Here is a 15,106-nt window from a genome sequence, read left to right as displayed (position 1 = left end):
CAATTTTATAAATTATCTGTGTCTGAAGTTTGGGTTCAAAGAGTAATTCCTTGCCCCAGAGAGAGTCTCTGTGCTTTATTGGGGGTTAGGGAGATTTGGGTTGCCCCAGGATCTCATAAATTGACCACCAGTAGGGGATTTTGCAGATTTCATAGGAAATTGAGTATGTAAATAAGTTCTAAAATGAAGCTGAGGAAACAGTAATAGTTGGGAATAGGGAGGAGAGAGGGCAGGGCCAGTGCCATCCTGGCAGTGTACCAGGTTCTAATTTTGTTATGGATGCTACTATGTGAACTTTGTCATTCTTTGAATCAGAGGGGTTTATTATATGGTGTTCATTTGATTGGGGTTCAGCACTCTGGATCGTGCCATGTATCTCTGTCCTATCATCATCACACATAGCAGTCATAACTTAGGGTCTGTTCTGTCAATTTGTAGCAGTTGTTGCCATTGCTACTAAGCTTCAGCAGTGAATTGGGGTTGTAATTTATTTTGTAGGTATTTACCCTGTGCTTACACTTATTTCTGGTTTTGTGTGTCATACTGCTTTTGGAAAGATTTTCTTTCTCAGCTTCTAACAAATAATTCTTAGCTTGTTTGTCTCTTATCATGTCTAGCATAGCCATCAAGCAACTTCAAAGAAACCATCATGATCCTGACTTGCTCTTTCCTTTATATGACTTTTATTTTTCTCTCTCTCAGACCCTGATCAAATTGCCATATGTTCAGTGCAGTTTTTCCCCCACCTATTGAGTAATTCAGTGCAGGTTATTATATCCTAACTTCATAAGCTTTTGCCTTCCATCTTTCTATCTAGCACATACTCCTCACTTAAACTCCATCTTAGTTGTCCCAGTAGTACTGGTCTTATTGCTCCCCAGTGTTACTTCACCTTGTGAGTCACACTAAGCACTTTTATTGCTGAAGTTATGTTGGTCTGCCAGAAGGAGCATATTGTGAATGCCACTTCAATGTCACAGTCCTTTTCAGATCTTCCAAATGAGTGCACAGACCACCACTCAATTCTGCTTCAGTAAATTAGTTACTAATTACATATCTAATCAGTAAATGTTAGGCAACTTAGCAGTATTATGCTATCTGATGGCTGTAATAAGTCACTCAGCGGTATCTTGAGTACTTTCCACTCACCTATGCCACAACATGAGTGTCTACTGTCATCATGGAGTTTGTATACTTGTAGTCTCATTACACATAATACAGATTCTCCAAATGCCCGCCAGTGGTTTTGTTTATATTTTCTAATTAAGTGAGGGTGGCTTGGACCATAAACTCTTATCAGATCCCTTGCTGTCCACATGAACAGTATGCAGTATGTGCAATTTTATGCTTCAGTTGGTGTCCTGGAGTTTCCATCCTCTGTGTTCTGGAACACCAGGATTTCTGTATTTATCTGTACCAGATAGTGGAGGGACTGAGACTCCATTATTTCTACTAATCACAGAATCATAGAATGGTTTGGGTTGGAAGGGACCTTAAAGATCACCCAGTTCCAACCCCCTGCCATGGGCAGGGACACCTCCCACCAGACCAGGTTGCCCAAAGCCCCATCCAGCCTGGCCTTGAACACCTCCAGGGATGGGGCATCCACAGCTTCTCTGGGCAGCCTGTGCCAGTGCCTCACCACCCTCTGAGTGAAGAATTTCCTCCTTATATCTAATCTAAGTCTACCCTCTTTCAGTTTAAAATCATTACTCCTTGTCCTGTCACTGCATGCCCTTGTAATAAAGTCATGGAGCGTATATTGCAGTAAATACGGAGGGAACAAAAAATGGAATATGAAGAGGACTGCTGTGGGATACTGTTGCTCTACTTCTTTACATCAGGGAAAAGGCATCACATCAGGGCATGAGCTGAAGGTCTCTGAGCTTTTGGTGATGAAACTTATTAATGATAACTAACATATATACCAAGTTGCAGGTGTTTAGTTCAGTGAGATACGAGTTCTGTATTTCTTTAAGATACGTTTGTTTAATGTCTCTGAGTTGTACATTTTGAAAAAAATGCATGTCAGTTTTTTCATCATCTTTCAAAAATAAGTAGGTTACCACATTAAAAATGAGATTTAAACTTTAGTTTATACAACATGTTAAACAACATGTTAAAGAGAGCCTGACCCTCCAGTGTTTTGTATCAGAGACTCCCTGCATGTCCTACAGGAATTAGCAAACCCATGTTTATGAATCTGTAGTTTTTGATTTTTTTGTCTATTTTTTTCTATTCCAACGGTTTGTTTATAAAACTAAGTCAGTATTGTCAGCGGAAGTCAGATCTTGAATCCAGCAATTGGTACAGCTTGCACGTTTGACCTTGATGTAGAACAGTTGACCACACTGAACAAATGTGAAATGGGTACCATGGCCTTCAAAATAATACAGACCTGTGTTCAAACAGTACTCTTTAAAAGTGCTTCAGGAGCTTTTTGAGTTAACAAATGGTGCAAGGGAAGCAGACAACTTAAAAGTGAAAACATCTCGTAATGTGAGAATATGGTCATTTTCTCATGTTCCTCGTGATGTCTCATAATGTCTTCTGCGTGAATTCAAAATAAAGGAAGCTTCAGGACATTTGATTTTGTTAGCTTTCAGAATATAAATCTGACACAAATCTGTCCCTCCAGGCATTCTTCTGATAAAGTAGCCAAGTTAGAAAGCCAGGTGGAGTCATACAAAAAGAAATTAGAAGACTTGGGTGATTTGCGGCGGCAAGTGAAACTCTTAGAAGAGAAGAATACGATGTACATGCAAAATACTGTGAGCCTGGAAGAAGAACTAAGGAAGGCCAATGCAGCACGCAGTCAGTTGGAGACGTACAAGAGACAGGTGAGAACAGAAATCATCAGTGCAGCAGTTTTCTGCATTGTGTAATAATTCCTTGTTGTAACACAGCTAATATCTCAAAGTAAAAAAGAAAAGATGAACAGACAGCTCCATGCGTTTAGGAGAGTTGCTTGTTTTGTAGGCAATACCTTTTTTCTTCTTTTCTGCAATTCTTATCGTTGTTTGAATTTTACCTTTGTTTGTCAGTATACAGTATTTTTTTTCTTTTCAAAAAACCAACAGATGTTAACATTTTTTTCTCAAATTATTCCTAAACCATAGTCAGTATTGAGGCTTGAGTTACAGCCTCTTCTTTAAGAAGTGTCCACTTTTCCCTTAGAAATTTCCAGCAGTGAGGAACATAACATAGCTGAGGTAAGTTATTCCATTGGTTCATCAACATTTTTATCTGAGGTTCTAGTTGTGCATAGGTGTAGAGAGAAAAGGATGTATACCATCCTTGTTTATATGCACTCAGCAGAGTACAAAATTAATCACCAGCACTCTCTCTGAAGTGAAAGGCATTTATCTTGCTTAACAAGGCACCATGTGATCATATTTCTGTAATGGTGGAAGATGTGCTCAGTCTTCTCTCTGCTTCTGTGCTACACTGATATGACATCATTCTTGGATTCTTGTTGCAGGATCAGGCAGAGCTGGGCTTGTTAAAGCAGTAGTGCCCACTCAGTATTCCTATCTGATTGTGAACTCCAAGTGGTAGTCATGGTACAATGGTCCCTATACATCAGCTTACAGCAGAGTAAGAATGCAAAAGCCACCACCAACTACAGTGCAAGCCCTGATGCAAAGTGTGGCCCTGAGACTTGAGAACTTTTTTCATGCATATGGCCGTCTTGGTTATTAGGACAGTGAGCTTGAGCCTCTGTGGGCTAATTGTTAATACAGTCCAAGTGATTCCACTAGTAAAGTGGAATTCCACATGGGCAAGAAAAACACTGAAATAACAGACAATCAAAGGGAAAAGTAAATGCAGACCTTTCATATGCAAGTAGTGTTATGTTTACTAGCAAGAAATATTCCTTGCCTTTGAACAGTTCAGCATGTGATATAATTGTGTAACTTTGACAATCTGCATTGATTGTTCTCATTTTACCAATGGTAAGGTTTTTAGAAGGGGCAGTCCTGTCATTTGTTCTGCAAGAAGTACTCTTCCTTTTTGCCATCATTCCCCGTGCTTTATAGCAGGGATTTCACATCTAAGGAGCTGTTGATTTGTGCAGAGGTGGTCTGCTGTGTGAGACTGAAATGAACCTCAAGTTTCTCATGTGACGGGTGTGAGTTTGTTTCATCTAACCACAGTGCCTCAGAATAAACACAGAGTGTATGTACCTTAATTGTCTGTTTGTTTGGGCTCCTTTTGAGATCTGCCTTTGAATCATGAACTGTCGTTAAATTAATTCCTGTGAATCCCAAGTTTTGCTATAAAAATTAAGCCAGATATAAGAATTCAGATGTTATACCCTTGTTGAGCAGTAGCGTGCCACTGTAGTGCAATGTGTGTGGTCTGGTGTGTGGAGGGATCCAATCTGATTTAAAAGAATGTCATCAGAAGAGTTATTTCTTTGATTTAGAAGCTCTGTGCTGTGCAGGTGTTGTGCAGAAATACAGTGGTATATAGCGATCTGCAAGGAAATTCTATCTTCATCTTACCTACTGGTTTCTGTGAGATGAGGTTGGTGATGGTATATTGTGCTGGGAGATGCAATAGCATTTACTTAGGAATTTTTGTTCACTTTTCTGAAAGTAAACACAGACGTTTTCTAAGAAACCTTTTATTGCAGCATGAAGAATTAAAATGTGCAGATTCCAGAATTGTTTTCTGTAATTTTAATTCAGTCCCTTTGTGCATGTGCATTTGGATATATTTTTAGCAGTATGTCCTTCTTTTCTTTGCTGCAAGATGCCTGCTTTACTCATTCCACATGTCAAATAATGCTCAGTAAATGTGTTGGCAGTTCTTTTTTTTATTTTATTTTAGTTTTCTGCATTACCATGTAGCTGTGTATCTGTCTATACACTCCCAAAATCTGATTCAAAATAATTTCCTGCTGTATTTTTCTACATAATTATGGCATGAGTGATTACAGACATTAATGCATTTATTCCATGTGAGGTGGGAATATACCTACTTTACAAGAGGGGACAATCATAGGTGAAGGCCTTCATTTTTTAATATCCTGAGTAATGGAAGTCAAATCTGAGAAATTCAATATTTTCAAGTCTAGCATTTTGATTTATTTTTCTGATAATCTCAGAAATAGCAGGCCGGTGTTTTTTTTTCCCAGCCTTTATTTTAAGAACGACAACAGCAGTGTCCTTCATTCTAAAATTTAAGACTATGCAGCTTTTCTGGCCTGGTAGTTTTTTTGTTATAGCTATACACATTGAAAATAAAAGGGAATTGGAACCACTAGATAGTCTTATGTAGGTATGGCTGCTGTTTTGCTTCAACGATTTGTTAGTCACTGTAATCTGAAAGTCATGAAAAAGCCTTCTTATGAATTGCTTCAGAAGAAGCTGTATGTCTTCAGCTGAGTCATCATTCAGCTTACATATTTTCAGGTCAGTCTTTTTTTATCATCTTAAATCTTTTTGGATTAGTTGCTTCCATGCTCTCTGCATTATGAGTGTTATTAATGTCTGGGGATGAGCTTTTGCTAGTAAAGGTTGAAAGCTTTGAAATGGCAGAACTTCACTGATTTGCCTTCTGCTCACTGATTTTTTCTGCTCAGCTTTCAGATTTCTACTCATTTCATTAATTCCTTACTAATTTGTAGTTGAAAGTATATATATGACACTGTTAGCAATGTATTTCCTTCCGAAGTAAAGAAAACTAGTTATGAGCCTATGGGTGAATCTTTATATTAGTGTATTAAAAAAAGATGAGGAAAATCTCAGGTCAAGAGACATTGCCTGACTACATAAACTGGTGTTTGAGTTCTGAGCAAGACTTGTGAAACAGAGTTAACAAAAGATTAAAATTAAAGGGGATTTCTTCAGAGATCTTTCTTTTTCCTGCACTTCTCAGATAGCAGGAGAATTTTTCTACTTTTCCTAAGCTCCTTGATCTGTAGAAATATATAGCTTTTTTTTTTCTCTGTAAATAAATCATGCTTGGGCATAAATTCCTGGTTTTAAATATACCGAACATACTTTACAATTTTTGCTCCTTTTGTTTATGGTGAAACCTAATATTTGAATGCTGTTAGTTTTGCTGAAGCTCAGAACAACTGATGAAAGAAGGTTTTAGTATGTCCTATAGGTAAATATTTCACTTGTTTTACAAAATGACTTGTGGTGCATGGTAATTGGCTACTTTGTCTTGTGTATTTTGTTTTAATATTAATATTTGCAGACAAATTATTAATTCTTGTTCTCACAGGCAGTTGAACTACAAAACAGGTTATCTGAAGAATCCAAGAAAGCTGATAAATTAGATTATGAATGCAAACGGCTGAAAGAAAAAGTAGACAGCCTCCAAAAAGAAAAAGATGTAAGTGCCAAGGTGTTACTTTTTTGGTAGTAGTAAAAGCAACTTTGTGACTTTTATAACACAGGGATATGATAATGAAAACTAGACGTTTACAGCAAGGTTTTTAAATTAGGAACTCTTTTTTCACATAACATTTCCTCATGTGTGATTCTTTTTAAATCTTAGAATTGTACAGCATGGAATAAAGTGACTGTACAAAAACATCTGCAACACATTTCTAAGAGGAAAAGCCTTCACAGTTGTGATCTGAAGTTGTTTCTTGCCCATTCACCATGGGAAGGTTAATAAACACCCAAAGTAATTGTCGTGTTTTCTGAATAACTATTTAAAATAGGATTTTTTGCAGTGTTGTCCTAGTACTGAACTCCTGTTACTTTTTTTCAAGAGCTTTCTTTGAGGTACTGTCTGCATGCTTCTCTTTGTGCAGTCACAAACATTGCAGCAAGTCTTTTAGGAATCTTATAGGACATGCCCTTTTTCTTGCTTTCTTACCTTTTATGACAGTTCCTCATTGATCTGTCTTGTAGTGTCAACATGGAAGACAGAGGATGGATACCAGTCCATTCTATTCCTCTCTGTCATTTGCTACTAGTGATTCTGAGATCAGTTGCTCTGCCCTCTTTTACTAAGACCAATCCTTCAGATTTTTCTTATTCTGACATACTGTTGTTTATCAGCAGTTTGTTTCTTAGGAATGCATTTGCAGGTGCTTTAAAGTACCTGAAAGCATGGCTGGCACTTTTGAGTTACAGATTTCTCAGGCTTCTTCAAAGTATAAATCCATCTGTCCATCAGCCAGAATCTTTGTAGGCATTTCCTTCAATATGTCATATTTCCTATTAAATCCTGTCCAAATTTTCCAGCCCCTGCACTTGAATAGCACTTGAACTGAAAAATCTCAGTTATTTTCTGTTCACAGGTCCTTGTTTTCCATATTTTGTTAAATTTTCTAACTACTGTGAACATTTGACCTTGATATCACTTCCATGTGCTCTTCAGCTGAGATTGGAATGCTCATAGTAATCATTTTCATATTGTGCTTTGGCTTTCATCCCTGCTCCTTTTTTAAAATTTGCTTTTCTAGTCTTGTTATGTTTTACAATGGTAAGATTGTGTTTGTGGCTTACCTGTTGCTTGATGGACCATTTTTCTTGCACAAAGGATCTGAATTGCAGGTCATTGTCATACAGTTTTCTGTTTTACTGCCTGGCAAATAGCTTATTTTTTTGGTGGATGTTGGTTTCCAGTACATTCTTCTGAATTGACATGCACCTGTGAGAACTAGTTTACAGTTGAAGAAGAATCTCAACATTTGGATTAGTGATTCGCCGTCTGTGTTACGTACTCTTTCTTTTCCCTGTTGTCACATACATATCACTAACATTGCCCATCACAGGTCACAAGCTAAGTAATGAATGGTATTTTGTCAGTAATATTTTGGAGGTAGCTGCAGAAATCAGTTTTGGCCTTGTCTTTATATTCTGGCAAAGTGTGGTAGTGCATTCGGTATCTTCTGTAGCTTGGAATTTCACTTCTGTGGTCTGTTGTTTGATAAGTGCTAATACAATTTGTTGAGTTGGCTTTGTCTTCAGTGTACAAATGCAGACCTAGGGTTTCTTCTATTCATTAAAATATTCTGGCATTTAATTAATCAACTTGATGTTTTCTGACTGACGGTAACAGACTGCTGAATCCTTGCTTTCAGCATCTGAGTTTGAGCACTCCTCTGTGTGGCTATTTTTCTGTGGTATTTGTAGTAAAAACAGTTTTTAACCTGTAGGGTTTGTGAAGTGGCTTTCTGTGCTAATAGAATGCATATTTTACCCAGGTTGTAATAGTTGCACCAGAGTTCACCATGCAGGATTCAGAAATACAGCAGAAGCCTCTGTCATACCTCAACAAAACGTTCTTTGTCAAAGTTATTCCAAGTTATGAATCTATTCAGGCTGAAATATAAAATATATTTGAATCAAACTGTAAATGGAATCGAATTCAAGGAGCTTGATAGCTGATGCCAACACAACTGTACCTACAAAGAGCTGAGGTCTGTCTCAGACCTTTTAGTGGCACTGGACATTTCTGATATTGGAGCAAATTACAATTTGGATCTTTACATAATTGCTGTTCTCTACTTTCATATTTGACTCTTGGGAGCCTTCTGGACTAAGACTTGATGTTACCTGTAGATTCCCGTTTTTCGCCAAAAGGAGACTTCTGCAAAATGGGAGAGTATTTACCTGACGGTACTGAGGAGCCCATCTGTATAGACCCCCAGGATGGGCCTGTCCTGTTCTTCAGTTCTCTTTGGACTAAGCCTCAAGCAAATAGTTTTCTTAAATATCTGAGATGCTGGTGACTGGCAAGGCCAGTTAACACATGTCAGGAAGAGGTCGTAGATCTGCTGCTCGCCCTTGCACTGTTGAAAGAGAAACAAAACAAAGTTAATGCAGTTTGTCTGTTGTGTTGACTGTGTATCCACCTGCCTTTTATTTCACTCTTGGCTAAATCTTGATTTCTTGTTGAGAGAAACATCTACACTCTCCTATCTCACTTTTCCTTGGAACCAACCCATGGTGAGGGGAAAAGGAGGGTGACTTAGTGGTCCCAGTACATGCAGTTTACTACCTGGTACCAGAATTTTGTGTCAATAACATATTGATTGTGTAAGCTTATACCCTGGTATTTTTGCCTCTTTAAGTATATTGACAGAGCAGCAACCCTTCACAAAAATAATACTGTTGGTGTGGGATATTTGAAAATTATTTTTATTCTGTTATAAAATAGACTGAAGATGCCTTAATTTGAAAAATAATAAGGTGGTGCCAAGATTCATATTTATTCTCTTTCCAATTATTCAGAGATTAAGAACAGAAAGAGATTCTTTGAAAGAAACTATTGAAGAGCTCAGGTGTGTACAAGCACAGGAGGGTCAGCTCACCACTACAGGTAAAGGACAAATAAGGAGATTAAATGCATCTTTTCTAAAGTTCACAGGACTTCTCTGAAGAGTGCTGAATGTGCTTTTGTGTAGCAGGGAATAAATTTAAGATCCTCTGAGAACAGCAATAAAAAGCTGCTTCTGCTACTCATAACTTTGCAAGTATTTGAGAACTTTAAACATGATTTCGGTCGATCAGAAATTTTAGTCTCCTCCCCTGTGTGGTAGTTTTAGAATGTATTTCTAATGTCTATGTAGTTGATCTCTGAAGAAAGTTATGTAAGTTTTCTCATGTGTATATGATATTTCATGTGTTGCAATTTATTTTTGTTGCATTGCACAGCTTTTTAGATAAGGTAATGAGTAGAAAATACACCATAAAATCACTTTCACCAGAATGGATGAAGACAGAAATAACGATTATTCGCCAAATGAAACTGCTGTTGCCTGTCTTGCTGTAGCCTGACTTTGTGTAATTTTCCATTTACTAGCATTACTCTAAAATTACAAGCTTGTAGAACAAAGTTTATTTCTGATCTTTTAAAATAAAGTAACTGGTCTGCTTGTTAAATTTTTTACTTTTCCTGACCCAGGATTGATGCCCCTAGGAACACAAGAACCTTCAGACAGTTTAGCAGCAGAAATTGTTACTCCTGAAATAAAGTAAGCTAATGTGTGCCTTGTTTTACTAATCCTTACAATGTACCCATAAATAATTGGTTCATTTCTTAATCAGTGCTATAAAGTTTCTACAATTAATATATATATATTTTCTTTTTTTGGATTCCTGCACAGTAGGAGCTTAGAACAAAATTCATTTGACCTCTTAATTTTTGTACGGTACTCCAAGAGAACGATAGCAAGAAACTCTTCATGCTCATACTGTGCCTCTTCTTTTCCTGCAGAGAGTTCATGTAACTGCACTTTATATCAGAATTAACAGACAAAATTCCAGTGGAACTTGCAGTTGTACAAGGAGAAAATGAATAAAAATTGACATAGAAACAGTTGATTTGATAATTCACTCTGTATTGTTGCAAATGATTACAGTCTATGGAAGGGAAGAACAGCCATGGCAGAGCTGAAAATCATAGTTTAAAAAGTTGCAGGTGGTTCTTATCCTTGCCAGTATGCTCAGTATCACTGCAGCTTGAAATTTAAGTTACTTAAAGGCAGTCACATCTCAGAAATCTATTGACCCTTTAGGAATTTTATTCTTTCACATTTCTACAAAAATTGACACAGTTTTAACAATTGGAAAGATCCTTTTGGGGTCAGAACATAATTTAAGTGAAGAAAGCTAACAGTAGAAAAGAGTTCTTTTCTTCCAGCTCTGTTGCTGCATCTTACTACGAGAGCAATTCTTCTAGATTTGTTCGGGAACAACAGAAGAATGCTTTGACGTAGTATTAGTGAATTATGGAATTATTACATAAACCTTTGACATGACTGCATGAGAGAGGACAGGAAGCATAAATACTGTAGATACCCCAGGTTAGACATGTGGTTTCATTATCTCTTCCATCTTCAGCTCCTGAAGATGAAATCTGGATTTTATGCAAGCATGCATCTATGCAGTCTGTTTGCAGCTGCTAAATTTGGCCTTTGTGCCTACCTCATAGAGATGGACTGTAGCAGTGGCTGCTGTAGGAGTACAGCTTCCTGATCTGAAGGTCTGGGCTGCTGCTCCTGCTGATGACAGGGGAAGACTGTAAGAGGCAGCTTACCCACTGGAGTAGCTGCTGCTGCTCTCTAGTTCCCTGTGAGGTGACAGAGCGTGGGTCTGTGCTCGAGCACCTTTCTCCATCTCATGGATGTGACTAGATGGGGGATTTTCATCAGGCAGGTCTGGTCTGCGACCTGTCATTTGCACCTGAGTAAATCAAGAAGTTAAGTGACATGAGGGAAAACAGACCAACGGGGTAGAAGTGGCTTCCCCAGGTTTGTACAGTAGTTCCATGACAGCTGAGATTACAGCCTCCCTTGACACTTGTCACCGAGCTTTGCGTTCTCCACATTCTACCTATAAACCTGTCCTTCTGTACTCTGAGATCTAGTAGGGGCATTCAGGCAATTTTTTTCTGTTGTGCTTTCTACAATTACAGCTCCTTTAATTGGGTTTGAATTTGCGGGTTTGAAGACTTAATTGTTGTTTCATCTGTCTCTCTTAAATAGGTAAAGATGATCTTTATATTATCTTTACACCTTCTGTTTTAAACTGTTTTTTTCTTTAAAGAGATTAGTATACTATTTTCTATGAAACTGTATTTCATGTCTTTAGGGAGAAACTCATTCGCCTTCAGCATGAGAACAAGATTTTAAAATTGAACCAAGAAGGTTCTGACAATGAAAAGATTGCCTTGTTGCAGAGCCTTCTTGATGATGCAAACTTAAGGAAGAATGAATTGGAGACAGAGAACAGGTAAGAAGTATTGTCTTCTAACTCCTCTGCTCCATTGACTTTTCTGACAATGCCATACACTTTTGACAGTACTGTGCCAATACCAGGTTCCCCAGCATAAAACAGACATAGACTTAGTGCAGTGAGCTGAGTGAAGGGCCACAAGGATGTGATTACAGAACTGCAGCATCTTTCAGAGATTCTGTGTAGGCAGGAAAACAGGAGACTTGGGAGGAATGCTATCAATGTTTGTAAATATCTGATGGGAATATCTAAGGGAAATAGTCTCAGTGGTGGGAAAAGGCAACGGGTGCAAACTGTAGCACATGAAATTCCATCTAAATGTATAAGAAAATACTTTTTTACTGTGAGGGTTTCTAAGCACTGGAATAGGTTGCCCAGAGAGGTTGTGTCCATTCTTGGAGATACTCAAAACCCAACAGCACGTGTTCCTGAATATAGACATACATGGCACCAGACTGCATCTGAGGGTGCTAAGGTAGCTGGCAGATACTGCTGTGTAGCTGCTTTCTATCTAAATCTTGGACAGGTAATGTTGATTGGTGAAGGTTTCTGAAGCCTGGGAAAATGTAAATGCCACACTCACCTTCAAAAAGGGCAAGAAAGAGGATCCAGGCTTCTACAGACTGGTCAGCCACAGCTCATTTCCTAGGAAGCTCATGAAGGAAATCCATCTGAAATGAATTTCCAGCTGCAAGAGGGACAAGAAAGTAGTTGGGAAAGGCTGATATTAATTTATTCAGAGCAAAGCATGCCTGACTAAACGGATTGTCTTCACTGAGACGGCTGCCTATGTGGAAGAGGTTGAAATACCTTAAATTACCTCAGATTTGGCAAAGCCTTTGGCACAGTCTCCTGTGATATCCTTACGTTCAGAATGGTTACATATAGGCTGAATAAGTGGACAGTAAAGTGAGTGAAAAATTCCATCACAGTGAATAGTAGTGCTGTTAACAGTGTAGAGAAATGAGCTGATGGGGCCCTGTCTGTGTCTGGGAGGAGACCAGCAATGCAGGCTGGTGTTGGTAGACTGGGGAGCAGCTCTGCTGCAAAAGCCCTGGGTATCCTGGTTGGGCAGTAAAGAGAGTGTCTCAGCTGAGAACCCTGCAGCCCAGGAGGCTGACTGTGACCTGGGCTGTCCTCACGAGGCTGTGAAGCAGCCATTTGAGGAATCCCATAATACCACGTCTGGATATAGCATTCAGTTTTGGACATACAGGAGTGCTGAGATGAGGCATACTGGAGCACATGGTATGTGGGGTAATACTGAGGACTAGGTTTGCTCAGCTTGCAGAGAAGATGGCACATGGGAGATGGTTCTGCGATCTACATCTGCATAATGTGAATCTGTCAAGAAGACAGCTGGACTCTTCTCAGAGATTGACAGTAGAAGGAAAAGAGGCAGTGGAAACTGGAGTATGGGAGATTCTGACTCAATACAAAGGAAAAAAAATTCTAAGAAATTTCCAACCTCTAGAAGAGAGGCTCAGAGAAATTGTCAGACTTTATCCTTGGAGGTATCTAAACCTCATCTGAACATGTTTCTGTGTTACACAGCTGCTCTCAGTGGATCTGTTTAATTGATCTGCTTCATGAAGGAAGTTGGATTAAGATGATCTCTGGAGATTCCTTCCAACCTATGGGTTTTTAGGGTTCTGTGGCTGTGTAAAGGCAGTAAGCTAGTAGCTGTCTCACAGTGAGTCAGAACAAGTTAGAAACTCTTGTTGTACCTGTATGGAAATAGTTTCTTATGACTTGCATCTATGCTGTCTTGGGTAAGTATCAGACTGTTATGGGAGACTACAAACTTTGATCTCTGGAACTGTTGTACCCTCTCAGTTCCGTTGTAAATTTTTAGTGAATAAAATACAGCATTGCACCTCCTGTGTAGATGATCTGAAAACATTGGACACTAAAAGTCTCAGGCATTGTCTTGCAGTTTTTTATTGTTTTCTGAAAAACAAAATATTATCTATTTCCTAGATTGGTAAATCAAAGACTCCTAGAAGTGCAATCCCAGGTTGAAGAACTACAAAAATCTTTGCAGGATCAAGGTTCAAAAGCTGAAGATGTAAGTAGAAATGTGTATCAAGCTTACATTCAAGTAGTTTTATTTCTTGGATCATCCATTTTTTGGTAAAAGTTTCTGCTTGTTATGTAGTGAAGAAATATGCAAATGGAGGTTTCTGGTTGTTTTGCATATTCACTGTTATGGTCTTAATACTAAATGATGCTTCTCTAAATAGAGTATAAGACATAATAAGACATTTGTGTAGAAAAAATATAAAAATCCTATGCAGAGAAAGTGTCTAATTTTGCTTAATTGAATGTGTCTATTCTAATAGTAAAGTCAGCATTGTTTAAAATTATTTAGTTAGAATAGAGACTTTTGAAAGGCATTAAGGACATGTTAATTCTCCACATATTAGTAAAATATCTGAAGTTATTTTTGGTTTGCTTAGTGGAAGGTAAAACCTTTCCCGACAGTGGAAACCCTGTAATTGCTAGAGTAAGTGTATCTTGTAATGCCATGCAGGCCAAAACTAAAAAAGGCAAATGATTAGTTGATTAACATATGCAGCAGTTTCTGTTTCCATTCACAGAGTTAGCTTTATTTTTAATAGGAGAATACCCATCATTGCAGTTAGTGTGGAGAACAACTTTCAGTCTTCCACTCAAAAATTACTTTTGATATCTCTTGTGTTTGAGACAAGAAGCTCTATAACTTTATTGAAAGCAGTGATTTACAGGAGGGCACAGTGTACACTCACAATACCAGTGTATTTCCCTGCTAATTGGCAACAAGTTGTAATGTGTTGCTTTCTATTTTTGTGTTTTTGTTTTAACTAATTCATATAAAAAATGAAAACTATTACTAGCTGCTTGTTTTCATTTAAGAGTGTATTTAATTTAGCTTGTCCACTTAATTTTCAGAATAAACTGTATGAAACCAAAACAACATAGTTGGGTTCAGTTAAGATTATTTTCCTAAGTAACTTAGAATGTGTTATAGAATGCATTATGAAATCATTTCATAGTATTGTGTGATTCTGAGATGTTTCTAGGTTATTGACCAAAATCAGATCTTCAGGATGAACAAGAATATGAAAAAATATATATTCTCAGGCATTAAGTATTGTAAATGGTCCCTATCTAATTGCATTCAGTTTTATTTACTGAAATTGTAATTCTGTCCCTTTTTATGGCTCTGGCTTGGACTGTAATTTAGGATATGTCTGTAGCTCACTTACAGGAGTGGTTGCAGCCTGTTTAGGCATCATCTGAGGTGGTTCTGCTAACAGCAAAATACCACTGTCACAACACCATGGTATAGCCTCTTGTGTGTACTAGGCAGGCGTTGTCAAGCACAGCTGAAGTTCATGATGAAGTAGCTG

The 15,106-nt window shown here is 38.0% G+C and overlaps 1 protein-coding gene across 4 annotated transcripts in view; it reads left to right on the top strand.

Annotated features, from left to right (window-relative positions):
• The window catches only part of HOOK3 (hook microtubule tethering protein 3), an 88,645-nt gene that overhangs the window by 50,576 nt on the left and 22,963 nt on the right, over positions 1-15,106 (top strand). For all 4 annotated transcript variants that reach the window (XM_035564264.2, XM_035564263.2, XM_035564266.2 and 1 more), the window contains 6 exons: positions 2,639-2,840; positions 6,241-6,351; positions 9,210-9,297; positions 9,883-9,952; positions 11,571-11,711; positions 13,695-13,782. In XM_035564264.2, the coding sequence (XP_035420157.1) occupies positions 2,639-2,840; positions 6,241-6,351; positions 9,210-9,297; positions 9,883-9,952; positions 11,571-11,711; positions 13,695-13,782 (700 nt within the window). The remainder of the gene's footprint in view (positions 1-2,638; positions 2,841-6,240; positions 6,352-9,209; positions 9,298-9,882; positions 9,953-11,570; positions 11,712-13,694; positions 13,783-15,106) is intronic.

The sequence above is a fragment of the Cygnus atratus genome, chromosome Z, assembly GCF_013377495.2.
Source record: "Cygnus atratus isolate AKBS03 ecotype Queensland, Australia chromosome Z, CAtr_DNAZoo_HiC_assembly, whole genome shotgun sequence".
Classification (NCBI taxonomy): Eukaryota; Metazoa; Chordata; class Aves; order Anseriformes; family Anatidae; genus Cygnus; species Cygnus atratus.
This window is presented reverse-complemented; position numbering and strand designations above follow the sequence as displayed.